At 41.4% G+C, this 17,669-nt stretch overlaps 1 protein-coding gene across 3 annotated transcripts in view; it reads left to right on the top strand.

Moving 5' to 3' along the window:
* The first annotated feature begins 1,119 nt into the window (after positions 1 to 1,119).
* rbl1 (retinoblastoma-like 1 (p107)) overlaps positions 1,120 to 17,669 on the top strand; it is a 58,681-nt gene continuing 42,131 nt past the window's right edge. For 2 of the 3 annotated variants that reach the window (XM_046311662.1, XM_046311659.1), the window contains exons 1-2: positions 1,121 to 1,409; positions 15,621 to 15,754. In XM_046311662.1, the coding sequence (XP_046167618.1) occupies positions 1,251 to 1,409; positions 15,621 to 15,754 (293 nt within the window). In that variant the 5' untranslated portion in view covers positions 1,121 to 1,250. Of the gene's footprint in view, positions 1,410 to 15,620; positions 15,755 to 17,669 lie in introns of all 3 variants that reach the window. The other variant, XM_046311660.1, reaches the window with a different exon arrangement.

Below are 17,669 nucleotides of genomic sequence, written 5' to 3'. Positions count from 1 at the left end.
ACTCGTCAGTAGGAAAGATTTGTTTATCTTTTCATCTATTCAACAACAGAGTGATACGAACATTGTTTCAGCAGGATGTTGTATCCCTATACCTTATGTCATGCCTTATTGGAATGGATTTGTTGATAATATCTGTTGGAAAAAAGTTTGGATGTTGCTACACACATACCTACTTGTTAACAAAATTAAGGAAGTTCCTGCAAGAGGAAGTCATTGATGCTATGGACGGGCCCGCCCGTTCCCCAGACCTGAATCCAATTGAGCACATCTGGGACATCATGTCTCGCTCCATCCACCAGTTGCACCACAGACTGTCCATGAGTTGGCGGATGCTTTCGTCCAGGTCTGGGAGGAGATCCCTCAGGAAACCATTCGCCACCTCATCAGGAGCATGCCCAGGCGTTGTAGGGAGGTCATACAGTTTCCTTTAAAATTATTCATAAAGATTATCCTGCCAACCACGATATGAAGTTTAAGGAAAACATCAACTCAAATTGCTCCTTTTGTAATGACCACCCAGAAACCATGTTGCATCTTTTTTTGGCATTGTATTCATGTAAGAAAACTGTGGCAAGACATCAGTAGATTTATAATTGAACACATTAATGAAGATCTTACAGTATTGTGGACAGATGTACTGCTTGGATTCTTTACCTCCGATAGAAATAAGCTGCAACATTTTTATGTAATTAATTTCATTCTTTTGGCCAAATTTCATATTCATAAATGTACATTTACAAACAAAACACAGTTTCTTACCTTACAAACATAAATTGACCTGTATTTTAAGACAATTAAATACTCTACTAACAAAAAAAACTGTTAGAATAATAAGTGTATGTATGTCCCTTAATAAGGTCCTTGTAATGTGATATTATACCCCCTAGCCCAATTATCCTTTGTACATTATATATACAAGTGTGTTCCCACATGTACTTCCTGTATTGATTTGTTGTTGATAAAAAAAATATATATTTTAAAAATAAAAGGGCTGAGGGGATAGGGTGTGTCTTTTTTGTGTTTGGACTGCACACTTTGATTTTGAAAAGCAATCCCTGTTTACGTTCCTTTGTTTGCCCTTTGGGGCCTTTACTCATTGGTCGGAAAGGATGCGTTTTCGCGCCAATTGCGCCACAGTGCATTGTGGGAATTCAATGACCGGTGGTCTGTTTGTGGTGTCTCTGGACTGCTTTGTTGACATAGATAGCTATATTTTTTAATTTCTCTGCCACTGTAACTTAGATTTACAAATGCGGGGAGACGAGTCAGATTCCGACTCCGGGCGGACGGACGAGAGCTCCGTCCGAAAGAGCTTGGAAATGCTTTGTCAGGAGCTAAATATGGACGAACAGACGGCATCTGAAGCCATGCAAAACTTCAAGTCGATTTGGAATACATACACACTGGAGGTAAACTAGCCAGCTAACTAACAGTAGCTAGCTATATTATTAAAATAGGTAGTTAATGGTTTTAGTCGTAGTCTCTTAGCGGTACTTTGTTTAGGACGTTGGGAGCAGATATTTTGGGATCAACAATGCGGCCGGACATGGACAGTCTTAACTCTCCTGTCGCGTGTGTTTAGCGTAACGTAAATGTTAAGCTATTATCCCCTCTTCATATTTGGTAACGTTAGTTGTGTTGGCAATGTTACTAACGTTGTTTGTTTTGAAAGTTCGTAGTTTAGCGCATATAGCAATTAGCTAGCTAACGTTAGCTGAACATAGTAAATAACACTTTTCCATCAACCAGCCCACTTGCCAAGACAGGGAACTGGTAATTTGCGACATCGGTCACAATGCTAGACTTTAGGTTGTCTATCTAGTTAACTAACTAAGTCAACTAATTTGGGAACATATGAGTCGCGATCAGTTCCGTTAAAGATTATGGAGGACGATTTTGTTTAATGCACTCATTGTAACTCAATGTGACCAGTTTTCTGACATTAAAACCGAGGACATTTCCAGTTCGGCGGTCAATATATCATTAAAATATCCAATGTTATTATCTATGAAATAAAAAAAATGCGGACAATTCCGGTTTCATGTATTTGGTCTAACGGGCACGCTGGGATAGTGAAAACAACTATACTACAGAAACACTATAGAGAAGACAAAAAAAAGTTAGTCTGTCTGTAGTGTTTCTGTAATATACACTGCTAAAAAAAATCAAGGGAACACTTGAACAACACAATGTAACTCCATGTCAATCACACTTCTGTGAAATCAAATGGTCCACTTAGGAAGCAACACTGATTGACAATACATTTCACATGCTGTTGTGCAAATGAAATAGACAACAGGTTGAAATGATAGGCATTTGGCAAGACAGACCCCCCCCCCCCCAATAAATGAGTGGTTCTGCAGGTGGGGGCCACAGACCACTTCTCAGTTCCTATGCTTCCTGGCTGATGTTTTGGTCATTTTTGAATGCTTGCTGTGCTTTCACTCTAGTGTGGTAGCATGAGACGGAGTCTGCAACCCACACAAGTGGCTCAGGTAGTGCAGCTCATCCAGGATGGCACATCAATGCGGGATATGGCAAGAAGGTTTGCTGTGTCTGTCAGCGTAGTGTCCAGAGCATGGAGGCGCTACCAGGAGACAGGCCAGTACATCAGGAGACGTGGAGAATGTTCTGCTGCCTGCAACATCCTCCAGCATGACTGGTTTGGCGGTGGGTCAGTCATGTTGTGGGGTGGCATTTCTTTGGGGGGCTGCACAGCCAGAGGTAGCCTGACTGCCATTAGTTACCGAGATGAGTTCCTCAGACCCCTTGTGAGACCATATGCTGGTGTGGTTGGCCCTGGGTTCCTCCTAAATGCAAGACAATGCTAGACCTCATGTGGCTGGAGTGTGTCAGCGGTTCCTGCAAGAGGAAGGCATTGATGCTATGGACTGGCCCGCCCGTTCCCCATACCTGAATCCAATTGAGCACATCTGGGACATCATGTCTCGCTCCATCCACCAGTTGCACCACAGACTGTCCAGGAGTTGGCGGATGCTTTAGTCCAGGTCTGGGAGGAGATCCCTCAGGAGACCATTCGCCACCTCATCAGGAGCATGCCCAGGCGTTGTAGGGAGGTCATACAGAAACGTGGAGGCCACACACACACTACTGAGCCTCATTTTGACTTGTTTTAAGGACATTACATCAAAGTTGGATCAGCCTGTAGTGTGGTTTTCCACTTTAATTTTGAGTGTGACTCCAAATCTAGACCTCCATGGGTTGATAAATTTGATTTCCATTGATAATTTGTGTGATTTTTGTCAGCACATTCAACTACGTAAAGAAAAAAGTATTTAATAAGAATATTTCATTAATTCAGATCTAGGGTGTTATTTTAGTGTTCCCTTTTTAAAAATATAAATATATATACAGTGCCTTGCGAAAGTATTTGGCCCCCTTGAACTTTGCGACCTTTTGCCACATTTCAGGCTTCAAACAAAGATATAAAACTGTATTTTTTTGTGAAGAATCAACAATCATGAAGTGGAACGACATTTATTGGATATTTCAAACTTTTTTAACAAATCAAAAACTGAAATTGGGCGTGCAAAATTATTCAGCCCCCTTAAGTTAAAATGCTTTGTAGCGCCACCTTTTGCTGCGGTTACAGCTGTAAGTCGCTTGGGGTATGTGTCTATCAGTTTTGCACATCGAGAGACTGACATTTTTTCCCATTCCTCCTTGCAAAACAGCTCGAGCTCAGTGAGGTTGGATGGAGAGCATTTGTGAACAGCAGTTTTCAGTTCTTTCCACAGATTCTCGATTGGATTCAGGTCTGGACTTTGACTTGGCCATTCTAACACCTGGATATGTTTATTTTTGAACCATTCCATTGTAGATTTTGCTTTATATTTTGGATCATTGTCTTGTTGGAAGACATCTCCGTCCCAGTCTCAGGTCTTTTGCAGACTCAATCAGGTTTTCTTCCAGAATGGTCCTGTATTTGGCTCCATCCATTTTCCCATCAATTGTAACCATCTTCCCTGTCCCTGCTGAAGAAAAGCAGGCCCAAACCATGATGCTGCCACCACCATGTTTGACAGTGGGGATGGTGTGTTCAGGGTGATGAGCTTGTGTTGCTTTTACGCCAAACATAACGTTTTGCATTGTTGCCAAAAAGTTCAATTTTGGTTTCATCTGACCAGAGCACCTTCTTCCACACGTTTGGTGTGTCTCCCAGGTGGCTTGTGGCAAACTTTAAACGACACTTTTTATGGATATCTTTAAGAAATGGCTTTCTTCTTGCCACTCTTCCATAAAGGCCAGATTTGTGCAATATACGACTGATTGTTGTCCTATGGACAGAGTCTCCCACCTCAGCCGTAGATCTCTGCAGTTCATCCAGAGTGATCATGGGCCTCTTGGCTGCATCTCTGATCCTTGTATGAGCTGAAAGTTTAGAGGGACGGCCAGGTCTTGGTAGATTTGCAGTGGTCTGATGCTCCTTCCATTTCAATATTATCGCTTGCACAGTGCTCCTTGGGATGTTTAATGTTTGGGAATTTTTTTTGTATCCAAATCCGGCTTTAAACTTCTTCACAACAGTATTTCGGACCTGCCTGGTGTGTTCCTTGTTCTTCATGATGCTCTCTGCGCTTTTAACGGACCTCTGAGACTATCACAGTGCAGGTGCATTTATACGGAGACTTGATTGCACACAGGTGGGTTGTATTTATCATCATCATTAGTCATTTAGGTCAACATTGGATCATTCAGAGATCCTCACTGAACTTCTGGAGAGAGTTTGCGGCACAGAAAGTAAAGGGGCTGAATAATTTTGCACGCCCAATTTTTCAGTTTTTGATTTGTTCGAAAAGTTTGAAATATCCAATAAATGTCGTTCCACTTCATGATTGCGTCCCACTTGTTGTTGATTCTTCACAAAAAAATACAGTTTTATATCTTTGTTTGAAGCCTGAAATGTGGCAAAAGATCGCAAAGTTCAAGGGGGCCGAATACTTTCGCAAGGCACTGTATATATCTTTTTTTTTAAATAGAGACAAGCATAGGCGAAATACCAGGCTTATCTGCTTTCCAACAGAATACTTGTGTCAATTAGATTATGTATTTCATTTTTGATAGATGTATACATTTCTAACCATGAATTCACTGTCATGGAGTATTGTTTGTGTAACACATGTGGAATAAGTCAAGAGGTATAAATACTTTCTGAAGGCACTGCACACCATGGTGCTACCCTAGAGGGTGCTGTTCAGACTACTGTAGACCATTGCAAAAACAGTCCATTTGAATTATTTGGTGACGTGAATATTTTTAGGCTACTTTAAAAAAAAAAATTAGTTAAAAAGTCTGCCACGCCTTCCCGCTCGAATGAACAAAATGCATAATCTAGCGACCTATTGAAGGGACCGGCGTCTGTCAGTCACGAAGTGAGTGTTGAGTCGAAATCCTCTTCTACTATTTTCTGGCATATTAATTTATTTCCTATTGCGTTTTTCATATACAGCCGCTAAGTGCTGGAGCATATGCTTACTTACTGTACGTTGATTGACGAACAGCAAGCATAACTAGTTTATATGCTGGTGTTGATCTGACTGAATAAAATCAACCTCACATCCTTGCCCTTCGTAAATCTCACAACGTAGTTATGTCCATGGTATCGCATCACTACAAGTAAGCTAAAGATCTAATTTGTATTTTCGATAGGATGTTCATCAGGACTTGCCAGACATTGACATTAAATTGAGTGACTCGTCAGTATCCTATCGTATCGGTAAGTTAATTTGGCTCCCTAATTTGCATACGGGTATTCCTTTTGGTGATTATCTGCAAATTATGAAAACATTTGATTTACCAATGTGTATCTTCCTCACTGCAGGAACAATAGGTAGTCTACTGATTTTAATCAGTGTTGACAGTGGAGTAGTCAACTGCTGCTTTCTGTGTAGCAAAGCCCATAATTATCACCTGCTTCATTCTTCGAATAATGCCTCTTCTAAGGAAGCTTGAAGCCTGTGGAAGTCAGCAGACTCTTAGAAGATTCTTTAAGAAGTTGTTGAACTAGTGTTTTCATTTTATATTTTGACATACTGTAATTCACAGAATTGCAAACACTTGTTGAAATGATTTTAATTTAACTGAGATCGTTCTCTTCCTTCAACCCAGAACTTAATTGAGCATCTGTTCTATTTCCATTAGAAAAAGTGCCCATTACACAATTTGTTTGATTTTTAAATGTAACCTTTAAAAAGCAAGCATTTGGGATATTTACAAAATGTGTTTTATTAAAATACATAATTTGAAAAACATTCTGGCAATTCATATCTTGCCGTGAAATACAAAAATATTTAAAGACAGCTTAAATGTTAAATAAATAAATAAATTACACACATGTCGCGTTCTTCTAGATAAAAGACCTGACCATATAAGCCGAGACAATATCTCAAATAACAAACAATACTCTGAGGTGATACATTTTCAGTAACTTGTATAGTAATAATGCCATATCACATTGTTCTAATCAGGGAGCATGGGTGCCGTATAGGGGGGGCGGGGAGTTAGGATGATTCTAAGGGCCTGTGACTGACATGCCCTAGACATTTTTAGAACATTAGGCAACATGTTTTCAATATTAAATTATTTACATATCATTAATATATTTTATTTACAGTATACTAATAAAACTTACGATTTCCTTTAGCTTGTTTTTCACAAAAAGTGAACATCCAGCCTCTATGCCCCCCCCCCCCCCCCCCCTCTATTTACATGAAATGGTTCTGTCCTGCCCCCAAACCAGGTGCGAACGCTACTTGCTAGCAGTAAATTGTGAGTCAGGCGTGCCGGTGGAGCATCATGTCTCGGCTTCCTAAAGAAAAGTCTGGCTTCCAAAAAACAAAGACAGGAGAGAGAAAAGAAAGGGCGACAGTATGTCACCCAATTTTTCACAAAGGAAGGTGGGTTGTAGTCCGTGAGTGGTGGAAATTGACCTGTTAGCTTAGTCTATAGTGAAATGGGCTAATTTGCTCCCCTAACACTAGTTACTTAATATCTTCACAAAAAAAATTCTGTGCACGTTTCGCTCCTCTTTTTGCCGACATTTAATCAATGCAAGCAAAATTTTAGCAAGCTATTCATACTAAATCAGTTGCCCCTGCCTGGTGCCATTGTGTTGAATGACATTTGGTGTAATTGCATGTACTGCATTGTATTGAGGACAGGAATGTGATTCTCTAGTCAGGAAAAATCTCACTTGAGACAGAGGTAGCCAATATCAGAGCCTTAAAGGAAGATATGCAGGCTCTTAGACGGATGGGAGTCTCTCCTGTCTGAGGAAACACTGATTTCTACGCAAATGGATGTTGCACCTCAATTTAGCAAGGAACACAGCCGCCAGAGGAAAGGGAAGAGATTCCATGATGAGACCTCTCAGGAGGAGACAGTGCAGCAACTGTGTTTTGGAACAGTTTAAAAAAAACTGTAATGGACAACATAAGTGACTTGGACACTAGATTCCACACCACTGCAAAAAATTGTAGAATCATTTTCTGCTGTTCTGAAAGTTGGGCAGGTTAGTGAGGATAAAGGCCCTTCTGTGTGCCATCCACTGATCATTAAGTATTCCAGAGATCTTACACCTGAGTTTCAAAGTGAAGTAAGACACCTACACACTGTATATGCTGTCACTTTCCCCACTAACTTGTCCCCTCTTTGTCTCCTGTGACTGTTGCTGGTGGCGAGAGAGCTTTCAGTAAGCTAAAACTGATAAACTATTTGAGGTCTGCTATGTCCCAGGACAGGCTTTGCAGTCTTACCATGCTGTTCATTGAAAATCAGTCTGCTAGAAAGCTGGACTTCAAGGACTTGATCAGTGACTTTGCTAGCAAGAAGGCTTGGCGCTGGGCTCTTGGTGAATAAGGCTGAGTAAGGGCCAGTGATAACTGTTAAATGGCATGGCTAGGCCATAATGACCATCGTTATGTTTGGAGGAAAGGGGGGGGGGGCTTGCCAGCCAAAGAACACCATCCCAACCGTGAAGCTCGGGGGTGGCAGCATCATTGTTGTGGTGGTGGTTTTCTGCAGGAGGACCTGGTGCACTTAACAAAATAGATGGCTCCATGAGGCAGGACAATTGTTGACATATTGAAGCAACATCTCAAGACATCAGTCAGGAAGTTAAAGCTTGGTCGCAAATGGGTCTTCCAAATGTACAATGACCCCAAGCATACTTCCATGACCCCAAGCATACACAACCGAAGTTGTGGCAAAATGGCTTAAGGACAACAAAGTCACAGTATTGGAGTGGCCTTCACAAAGCCTTGATCTCAACCCTATAGAGATTTTGTGGGCAGAACTGAAAAAGCGTGTGCAAGAAAGGAGGCCTACAAACCTGACTCAGTTACACCAGCTCGGTCAGCAGGAATGCCAAAATGCACCCAACTTATTGTGGGAAGCTTGTGGAAGGCTACCTGAAACATTTGACCCAAGTTAAACAATTTAAAGGCAATGCTACCAAATACTAATTGAGTGCATGTAAACTTCTGGCCCACTGGGAATGTGATGAAAGAAATTAAAGCTGAAATAATTCTCTACCATTATTCTGACATTTTCCATTCTTCAACTAAAGTGGTGATCCTAACTAACCGAAGACAGGGAATTTTTACTAGGATTAAATGCCAGCAACTGTGAAACAGAGTTGAAATGTATTTGCCTAAAGTGTATGTAAACTTCCGACTTTAACTGTATATTTTTGTTTAGTGAAAGATGTTTGGAGCAGTATTTCTCAAGTAAAAAAAATGTGCGTGGAAATGATTCGCCACTCGTTGAATGACAACAAATACTTAATTGAAAAATCCCTGCTGTTGACCAATCACCGATTATTTAAAAAAAATAATAATAATAATATATATTTTTTTAAAGAGCTGTAGACATAGATTTGCCTCAAATATAGGGTGCATGAACAGCTCAAACTATTGTTGAAGATGAAACAAAGGTCACAGTGTCATCATAATATAAGCACAAACTGTTTAGAATGGGAAGCATATGGACGCCTTAATACATCCACTGTGGGATTAACAGATTTTTACATGTTTTTTATCCAATTAACCAATATTTGTGTTTTGTTGAATTTATTTAGCATTCCAACCTTATTTAGCATTATCTAGTCCAAATATGTGCCATGATTTCACTTACTATCCGTTTGCCTCACTCAATTAGGGTATTTTATTTTGAAGGCACTAACTGCCGATTTCAATTGTTGCTGCTAATGTTCACCACACACAGGTAAATCGCCTGTTCTGAATTAACACCTGTTCTGATTTTGTTTTTTTGTTTCTAAATAACTGTGACTTTATGCATTGACAAGGGACATGACAATAACTTTTTGAAAGGTGGTGGCATAAATATTTGGGACACACACACTCTGACCAAAAAGTTATTTTGTTGGCATTTATGCATGTCCCCATCAACCTTTTTTCTTTCACTTTTTAAATGTATTTTACCTTTATTTAACTAGGCAAGTCATTTAAGAACAAGTTCTTATATTCAATGACGGCCTAGGAACAGTGTTTTTTAAATTTATTGTTATTTTTTTGGACCTTAAAAAAAAAACATTTTTACCGTGTCAGCTCGGGGATTCGGTCTTGCAACCTTTCGGTTACTAGTCCATGCTCTAACCGCTAGGCTACCTGCCGCCCCAGTACTTGCTGTGCTGTTTGCTGTTCAGTTTCATTCTCAACTAGGAATTCATCATGCTTGTCAAGCAGTGAAGTTTTCAGCTTTGTCTGTCCGTGGCCTCTCTTCCTCAGTGCGCAGTGTCACTGTGTCCGTTTCCATCTTGTCCAGCCGTGTAACATTTCACGCACACCCTGTTTCGTGACTGCATGGAAGTAGCGGTCCTTGCATCGAGCATGGTGGCGACACAGTAGAGGCTCAGAAAGAGCCACCAAATCGCCTGTTCACAGCATCTGCTGGAGTACATTTCCAAGTTAACCCGACGGTCTGTGTTGGTATTTTTGTTCAGCAGGCGTTTCAATGCCTTGACAGAGGGTCTGCTGCAGATATAACTATAAACTAAGTTTATAATTACGTGATTAAATGAATCCATTAACCATTAACTCCGTAACCTGGGGCACCACAGGAATAGTTTGTTTAATGAGTTGACGATTTTTGATTAACTCGTATATCGTTTTCAAAGCAGTCACTTAATTAATTTCATCAGCCGCATTATGAAAGTTGCATAATTTGTAAATCTGCACAAACCCGGGTCTCATTAAATCGTTCTGTACCACACAAATTGAGTATTTATTTACTAACAAGCTAAATGATAACATAAGATACACGAACACACAGTCTAGGCTATTGATTAGAACTTAGTACAATGGCAACAGGTCCCTAGAAGACCAGCACATTATGACACGTGTTGCACATGATGGAGATTTAAAGAGCGAGTGCACGAGAGAAAAGCACACTTGGGATACATTTGTAAACCATGCTTAGTTCAACCCTAACACCTTGCCCTGAACTGCTGCTCTTATGGGTCAGAATTATAATGGATGTATTTATGTGTTGAAGGTCTCGATTGGGTATCTCTTCGTGGAATGAGTTCCGCTTAGTGGGATATGTTTGGCTGACGCCCTTTTCTTTCGTTACTGGGTGTAAGTCTCAGACGTTGTGTGGAGAATCGATGTACTTTCTCTTGGTTTTCGGTTTCCTTGCACCTGTTCTGTGAGTGTAGTCCTCTTAGGAGGCTAATCAGCCATGTCGGCGCTCCCAGCTTGGGTAGGAGGGCAGTGTAGACTACCAATGATTTGAAGAGAATAAACGGTTGGTCCTTCTTGAATTCACCTTCTTAGATACAGTGCTTCTTATACAGAATAGCTACTCCACCATAAACTTGAATGTTCAGAGATGTTCTTTTGTCTTCAACCTCGTGTTGCATTTCGGGGTCACGACAAGTTGTAAACCTCGGCTGCAGCGCGTGGTCAACTTAGTCTGCGTGTAAATTCTTAACTCGCATGTTTTATGCCCTCGGGTCACAAGGGGCGTTTCCGTCTTTGACATGGTCTCTGGGTTCCCTGGGGCGTATCTCGTTTCAAGGTATTAGGATTTAGTAGGATCTCATTTAGACAACTAAAATCAGTCTTATCGTCACCAAAACATTCTCTTTCATCTGGATATTCTCTACACAACAAAGTATGTAAACAGCACATATACATTGAAAACTCAAGTTACAACTATTAATAACATAACAAAATCAACATTCATTTTCATATTCCATCTACCATTGTTACCACCATTTTGTCTGATGAAATATAATGTCCCAAAGTCCATTTATTTGACCTGTATTTCCGGGCTGTAAACTCTTCCTAAGGCACACACATTCAAGTCCCTCACATTAGAGACTAGGATTGGGCTGCTGCCTTATACTTTACGATGGGCGTGAGGTCATAACACCCACCCCCCTCCTCCCCCGTCAATCCCTCTATACCTCTCCCCCTCTGCGGGAGGGAAAGATCTCTGTAGAGCTGTGATCCATTGTAACCTGATACCAACAGGCCAGTCATGACATAGTTGATGAGCTTATTTCGCAAGTCAGTTGTTTGAATGGAGCTAGGAGTGTGTTCATGTTTCAAACTTGTTCTCAAATGCCATTGAAATGGCAGCAGCGGTATGAGAACCAGCACATTCTTGAGCATGCAATATGGCTTTCCTCCGTACTAAATCGACGTCGACCCACTGTGCTGTCAGACTCCGCATGCTCATGAGGCTGACATTGCTGATCCAAATGTCAGTCGTGAAGCCAATAGCAGCGACGCCCATATCAAATCAAATGTATTTATATAGCCCTTTGTACATCAGCTGATATCTCAAAGTGCTGTACAGAAACCCAGCCTAAAACCCCAAACAGCAAGTAATGCAGGTGTAGAAGCATGGTGGCTAGGAAAAACTCCCTAGAAAGGCCAAAACCTAGGAAGAAACCTAGAGGAACCAGGCTTATGAGGGGTGGCCATAGCAGGTAACTCATTGATGTACGTTTTCAACAATACTGTGTAACTCCGGTAGGGCAACGTCGGAAAAATAGTACCTACCTGGTAGTGTGTACCGGGGCTCGAGGTGCTCAACCAGTCGGCGAAAGCCAACATCATCCACGACAAAGAAGGGTTGATGAATCCCATTATCTTGGCGTTAATGGATTTGGCCTTTTTGAGTTGAAAAGTCTTTCAAATGACTGCTCGACTTGTTGACTGCTTAATCCACACAGGGGGGGGGGGGGGGGGGTCTACTAAGCTAAAAATATAAAATAAGATGGTCATACCAAGGATCATTTTTCTATTTGATTTTGGACCCGTTAGGGTATCAAAGAATTATATAGCAGAAGTATTTGAAACATTCGATTTGGCATCAATGCTATTAGGGAAAGGGGGATACCTAGTCAGTTGTACAACTGAATGCATTCAACTAAAATGTGTTTACCACATATAACTCAAACTCTCTGAATCAGAGAGGTGTGGTGGGCTGCCTTAACTGAAATCCCATTAACGGGATCGATATGACAACATCCAGTGACAGTGCAGGGCGCCCAATTCAAACAACAGAAATCTCATAATTAAAATTCCTCAAACATACTCTTTAAAATGGTGTATAATACTTGTAACTTGTTAGGTCAGCACCTAGTCACAGAAAAACACAGCCATTTTTCCAGCCAAAGAGAGGAGTCACAAAAAGCAGAAATAGAGAGAAAATTAATCACTAACCTTTGATGATCATCAGATGACACTCATAGGCCTTCATGCTACACAATATGTTTTGTTCGATAAAGTTCATATTTATATCCAAAAATCTGTTTACATTGGTGCGTTATGTTCAGTAATGTTTTGCTTCCAAAACATCCGGTGATTTTGCAGAGAGCCACATAAATTTACAGAAATACTCATAAATAATAATACTCATAATAAACATTGATAAAAGATGTTATGCATGGAATTATAGCTATACTTCTCCTTAATGCAATCTCTGTGTCAGATTTCAAAAAAGCTTTACGGCGAAAGCGCACCATGCAATAATCTGAGTACAGCGCTCAAAAAGCGCTCAAAAAGCGCTCAAAAAAACAAGCCATACAGATACCCGCCATGTTGTGGAGTCAATAGAAGTCAGAAATAGCATTGTAAATATTCACTTACCTTTGATCATCAGAATGCAGTCCCAGGAATCCCAGTTCCACAATTAAATGTTTGATTTGTTCGATAAAGTCTCCCATTTATGTACAAATACCTCCTTTTTGTTGGTGCGTTTAGTTCACAAATCCAAATTCATGAGGCGTGAGCACTTGGTCCAGACAAAGTCAAAAGTTCCGTTACAGTTCATAGAAACATGTCACACGATGTATAGAATCAATCTTTAGGATGTTTTTAGCATAAATCTTCAATAATGTTCCAACCGGACAATTCCTTTGTCTTTAGAAATGCAATGGAACGCAGGTCGCTCTCACGGCCACCACCCGCGTGACCAGCTCATGGCCTTCTGCCAGACACCTGGTTGAAACGGCTCACATTCGCTCCCCCTTCACAGTAGAAGCCTGACACAAGGTTCTAAAGACTCTTGACATCTAGTGGAAGCCTTAGGAAGTGCAAACGGACCAAATTTACACCATCTTGTATAGGAACAGAGTTAAAACTACAACCTCAGATTTCCCACTTCCTGGTTGGATTTTTTCTCCGATTGTTGCCTGCCATATGAGTTTAGTTATACTCACAGACGACATTCAATCCGTTTTAGAAACTTCAGAGTGTTTTCTACCCAAATTAATATGCATATCTTAGCTTCTGGGCCTGAGTAGCAGGCAGTTTACTCTGGGCACCTTATTCACCCAAGCTACTCAATACCTCCCCTCTCATGGCTGGGGGGCAGTATTGAGTAGCTTGGATGAATAAGTTGCCCAAACTAAATAACCTGCTCCTCAGTCTCAGTTGTTAATATATGCATATTATTATTAGTATTGGATAGAAAATACTCAAGTTTCCAAAACTGTCAAAATATTGTTTGTGAGTATAACATAACTGATATTGCAGGTGAAACCCTGAGGAAAATCAAACCAGGAAGTGGCTTCTATTTTGAAAACTCCATGTTCCATAGCCTGCCTTTGCTCCATTTAAAGGGATATCAACCAGATTCCTTTTCCTATCGCTTTCTCAAGGTGTCAACAGTCTTTAGACCTAGTTTCAGGCTTTTATTTAGAAAAATGAGCAAGAAAGATAACATCGTGTCATTGTATGGCCGGGTGCCAGCAGCATTTTGTATGTGTAACAGAATTTGGGCAACCATTGCCTTTCCCTCTCCGACTGAAAAAGACAGTTGCGATTGATATATTATCGATTATATATTTTAAAAACAACCAGAGGATTGATTATAAAAACCGTTTGACATGTTTCTCTGGACATTACGGATACTATTTGGAATTTGTCTGCGTTGTCGTGACCGCTCTTTCCTGTGGATTTCTGAACATAAGGCGCCAAACAGAGGTATTTTGGATATAAAAATAATATTTATGGAACCAAAGGAACATTTATTGTGTAACTAGGAGTCTCGTGAGTGAAAACATCTGAAGATCAAAGGTAAAAGATGAATTTGATTGCTTTTCTGATTTTCGTGACCAAGCTACTTGATGCTAGGTGTACATAATGTTTTGTTGAGCGATCGATAAACTTACACAAATGCTTGGATTGCTTTAGCTGTAAAGCATATTTTCTAAATCTGACACTACAGGTGGATTAACAATAGACTAAGATGTGCTTTGCTATATTGCACTTGTGATTTCATGAATATAAATATTTTTAGTAATATGCAATTATCCCAATGGGGATGGCAGCCATAAGAAGTTAATTGACATCCACATCATCTGCGTCCCGGGATTCGATCCATATTATACTCCACTTTTTTTTTAAACTGGTCCCGGGGCCCTTCAGGTGAGGCTTGTGGGCGTCCTAGAACAAAATGTGTTTGAGACTCACCTTCCCACAGAGTGGTCAACACACTGAAATGACCCAACTGTTCGGAAGCTACGGACCAAAGTTGCAGAAGATGCTGTCCCGACTTCAGTCGAGTCCCGTGGTGATTTTGGGAGTAGTAGAGAAAAACTGAGAATGACTTCCTGTTCGTGTCATCTTTCCACATAAGGGTCATAATAGTTTGTAGGCCAAACCACGCCACAGCTGTTATCATGAGAAGACCTTTTCATTCTTTTTTTGGTGGTGGTGGGGGGGGGGTCTCATGGTCTGACAAACACCGCTGTAGCTCTGCCACCTTTCACCGTAGAATCGTAAGGGTGATATCAGCGGATGTGGTGGATTGAGACAGCCCATGCAAAAAAAATATATATCTCTAGCTTAAATAGACAGATTGATGGGGATTTTGTAAATGTTAATTTGACTTCTGCGGGGCTGCTGAAATTGTAGAAGGGTTCAAATAGTTATAAGTAGTGGTGTAGCACGCACCCCTGCAGACACTTCTGGCTGGGGTTGCCCCCAACCCTCCAAATTTGTGTGTGTTCATACTTTTTTACTGTATTGAAAATCATACAGTCTACCCCGATATACGGTATAGCATAAAGCACTGTGACTTACTGTCATTTTCCATACACTTCTGACTTGTCTTTCTTTCAGGGGGAAGTAGTTCATTGGCTAGCCTGCTCTCTCTATGCAGCCTGCAGAAAGGGCTCCACTCCCACTGTGGGTAAGGGGGTGATGGAAGGCAACTGTGTGTCCCTGACTCGAATACTCAGGACGTCAAAACTGAGGTCAGTGATAAGAAGCTTGGTCCCCAAACCTACCACATTTTACACTGCCTTCAGAAAGTATTCACACCTTTTACTTTTTTACAAACAAATAAAACATGTATTGAGTCAATCCATTTTTGTTATGGCAAGCCAAAATAAGTTCAGGAATCAACATTTGCTTAACAAGTCATATGTTGCATGGACTCAGTGCAATAATAGTGTTTAGCACTATTTTTTTGTATGTCTCTGTACCGTCCACACGATTATTTGTAAGGTCCCTCAGCCGAGCAGGGAATTTCAAACACAGATTCAACCACAAAGACCAGGGAGGTTTTCCAATGCCTCGCAAATAATGACACCTATTGGTTTTTAAACTTTGGATGGTGTATCAATACACCCAATCACTACAGAGATACAGGCATCCTTCCTAACTCAGGTTGACGGAGAGGAAGGAAACCGCTCGTGGATTTCACCACGAGGCCAATGGTGACTTTGAAACATTTAAGAGTTTTATGGCCGTGATAGAACTTTGTAGTTAATCCAAAATACATAATACAAAAATTCTAGAACTTGCATCCTGTTTACATCAACTCACTAAAGTAATACTGCAAAACATGTGGGTAAGCAATTACCTTTTTTAAATCCTGATTACAAAGTGTTATGTTTGGGTCAAATTTAATACAACACATGATTGAGTACCACTCTCCATATTTTCAATCATAGTGGTGGCTAAATCATGTAATGGGTATGCTAGTAATCGTTAAGGACTGGGGAGTTTCAGGATAAGAAATCAACTGAATGGAACTAAGCACAGTCAAAATCCTAGAGGATAACATTACATCATTACATTTAAGTCATTTAGCAGACGCTCTTATCCAGAGCGACTTACAAATTGGTGCATTCACCTTATGACATCCAGTGGAACAGCCACTTTACAATAGTGCATCTACATATTTTAAGGGGGGGTGAGAAGGATTACTTTATCCTATCCTAGGTATTCCTTAAAGAGGTGGGGTTTCAGGTGTCTCCGGAAGGTGGTGATTGACTCCGCTGTCCTGGCGTCGTGAGGGAGTTTGTTCCACCATTGGGGAGCCAGAGCAGCGAACAGTTTTGACTGGGCTGAGCGGGAACTGTACTTCCTCAGTGGTAGGGAGGCGAGCAGGCCAGAGGTGGATGAACGCAGTGCCCTTATTTGGGTGTAGGGCCTGATCAGAGCCTGGAGGTACTGAGGTGCCGTTCCCCTCACAGCTCCGTAGGCAAGCACCATGGTCTTGTAGCGGATGCGAGCTTCAACTGGAAGCCAGTGGAGAGAGCGGAGGAGCGGGGTGACGTGAGAGAACTTGGGAAGGTTGAACACCAGACGGGCTGCGGCGTTCTGGATGAGTTGTAGGGGTTTAATGGCACAGGCAGGGAGCCCAGCCAACAGCGAGTTGCAGTAATCCAGACGGGAGATGACAAGTGCCTGGATTAGGACCTGTGCCGCTTCCTGTGTGAGGCAGGGTTGTACTCTGCGGATGTTGTAGAGCATGAACCTACAGGAACGGGCCACCGCCTTGATGTTAGTTGAGAACGACAGGGTGTTGTCCAGGATCACGCCAAGGTTCTTAGCGCTCTGGGAGGAGGACACAATGGAGTTGTCAACCGTGATGGCGAGATCATGGAACGGGCAGTCCTTCCCCGGGAGGAAGAGCAGCTCCGTCTTGCCGAAGTTCAGCTTGAGGTGGTGATCCGTCATCCACACTGATATGTCTGCCAGACATGCAGAGATGCGATTCGCCACCTGGTCATCAGAAGGGGGAAAGGAGAAGATTAATTGTGTGTCGTCTGCATAGCAATGATAGGAGAGACCATGTGAGGTTATGACAGAGCCAAGTGACTTGGTGTATAGCGAGAATAGGAGAGGGCCTAGAACAGAGCCCTGGGGGACACCAGTGGT

This window comes from Oncorhynchus gorbuscha, linkage group LG18 (assembly GCF_021184085.1).
Source record: "Oncorhynchus gorbuscha isolate QuinsamMale2020 ecotype Even-year linkage group LG18, OgorEven_v1.0, whole genome shotgun sequence".
Lineage (NCBI taxonomy): Eukaryota > Metazoa > Chordata > Actinopteri > Salmoniformes > Salmonidae > Oncorhynchus > Oncorhynchus gorbuscha.
Note: the sequence above shows the minus strand (reverse complement) of the source record. Positions and strands in the feature narration are given on the sequence as shown.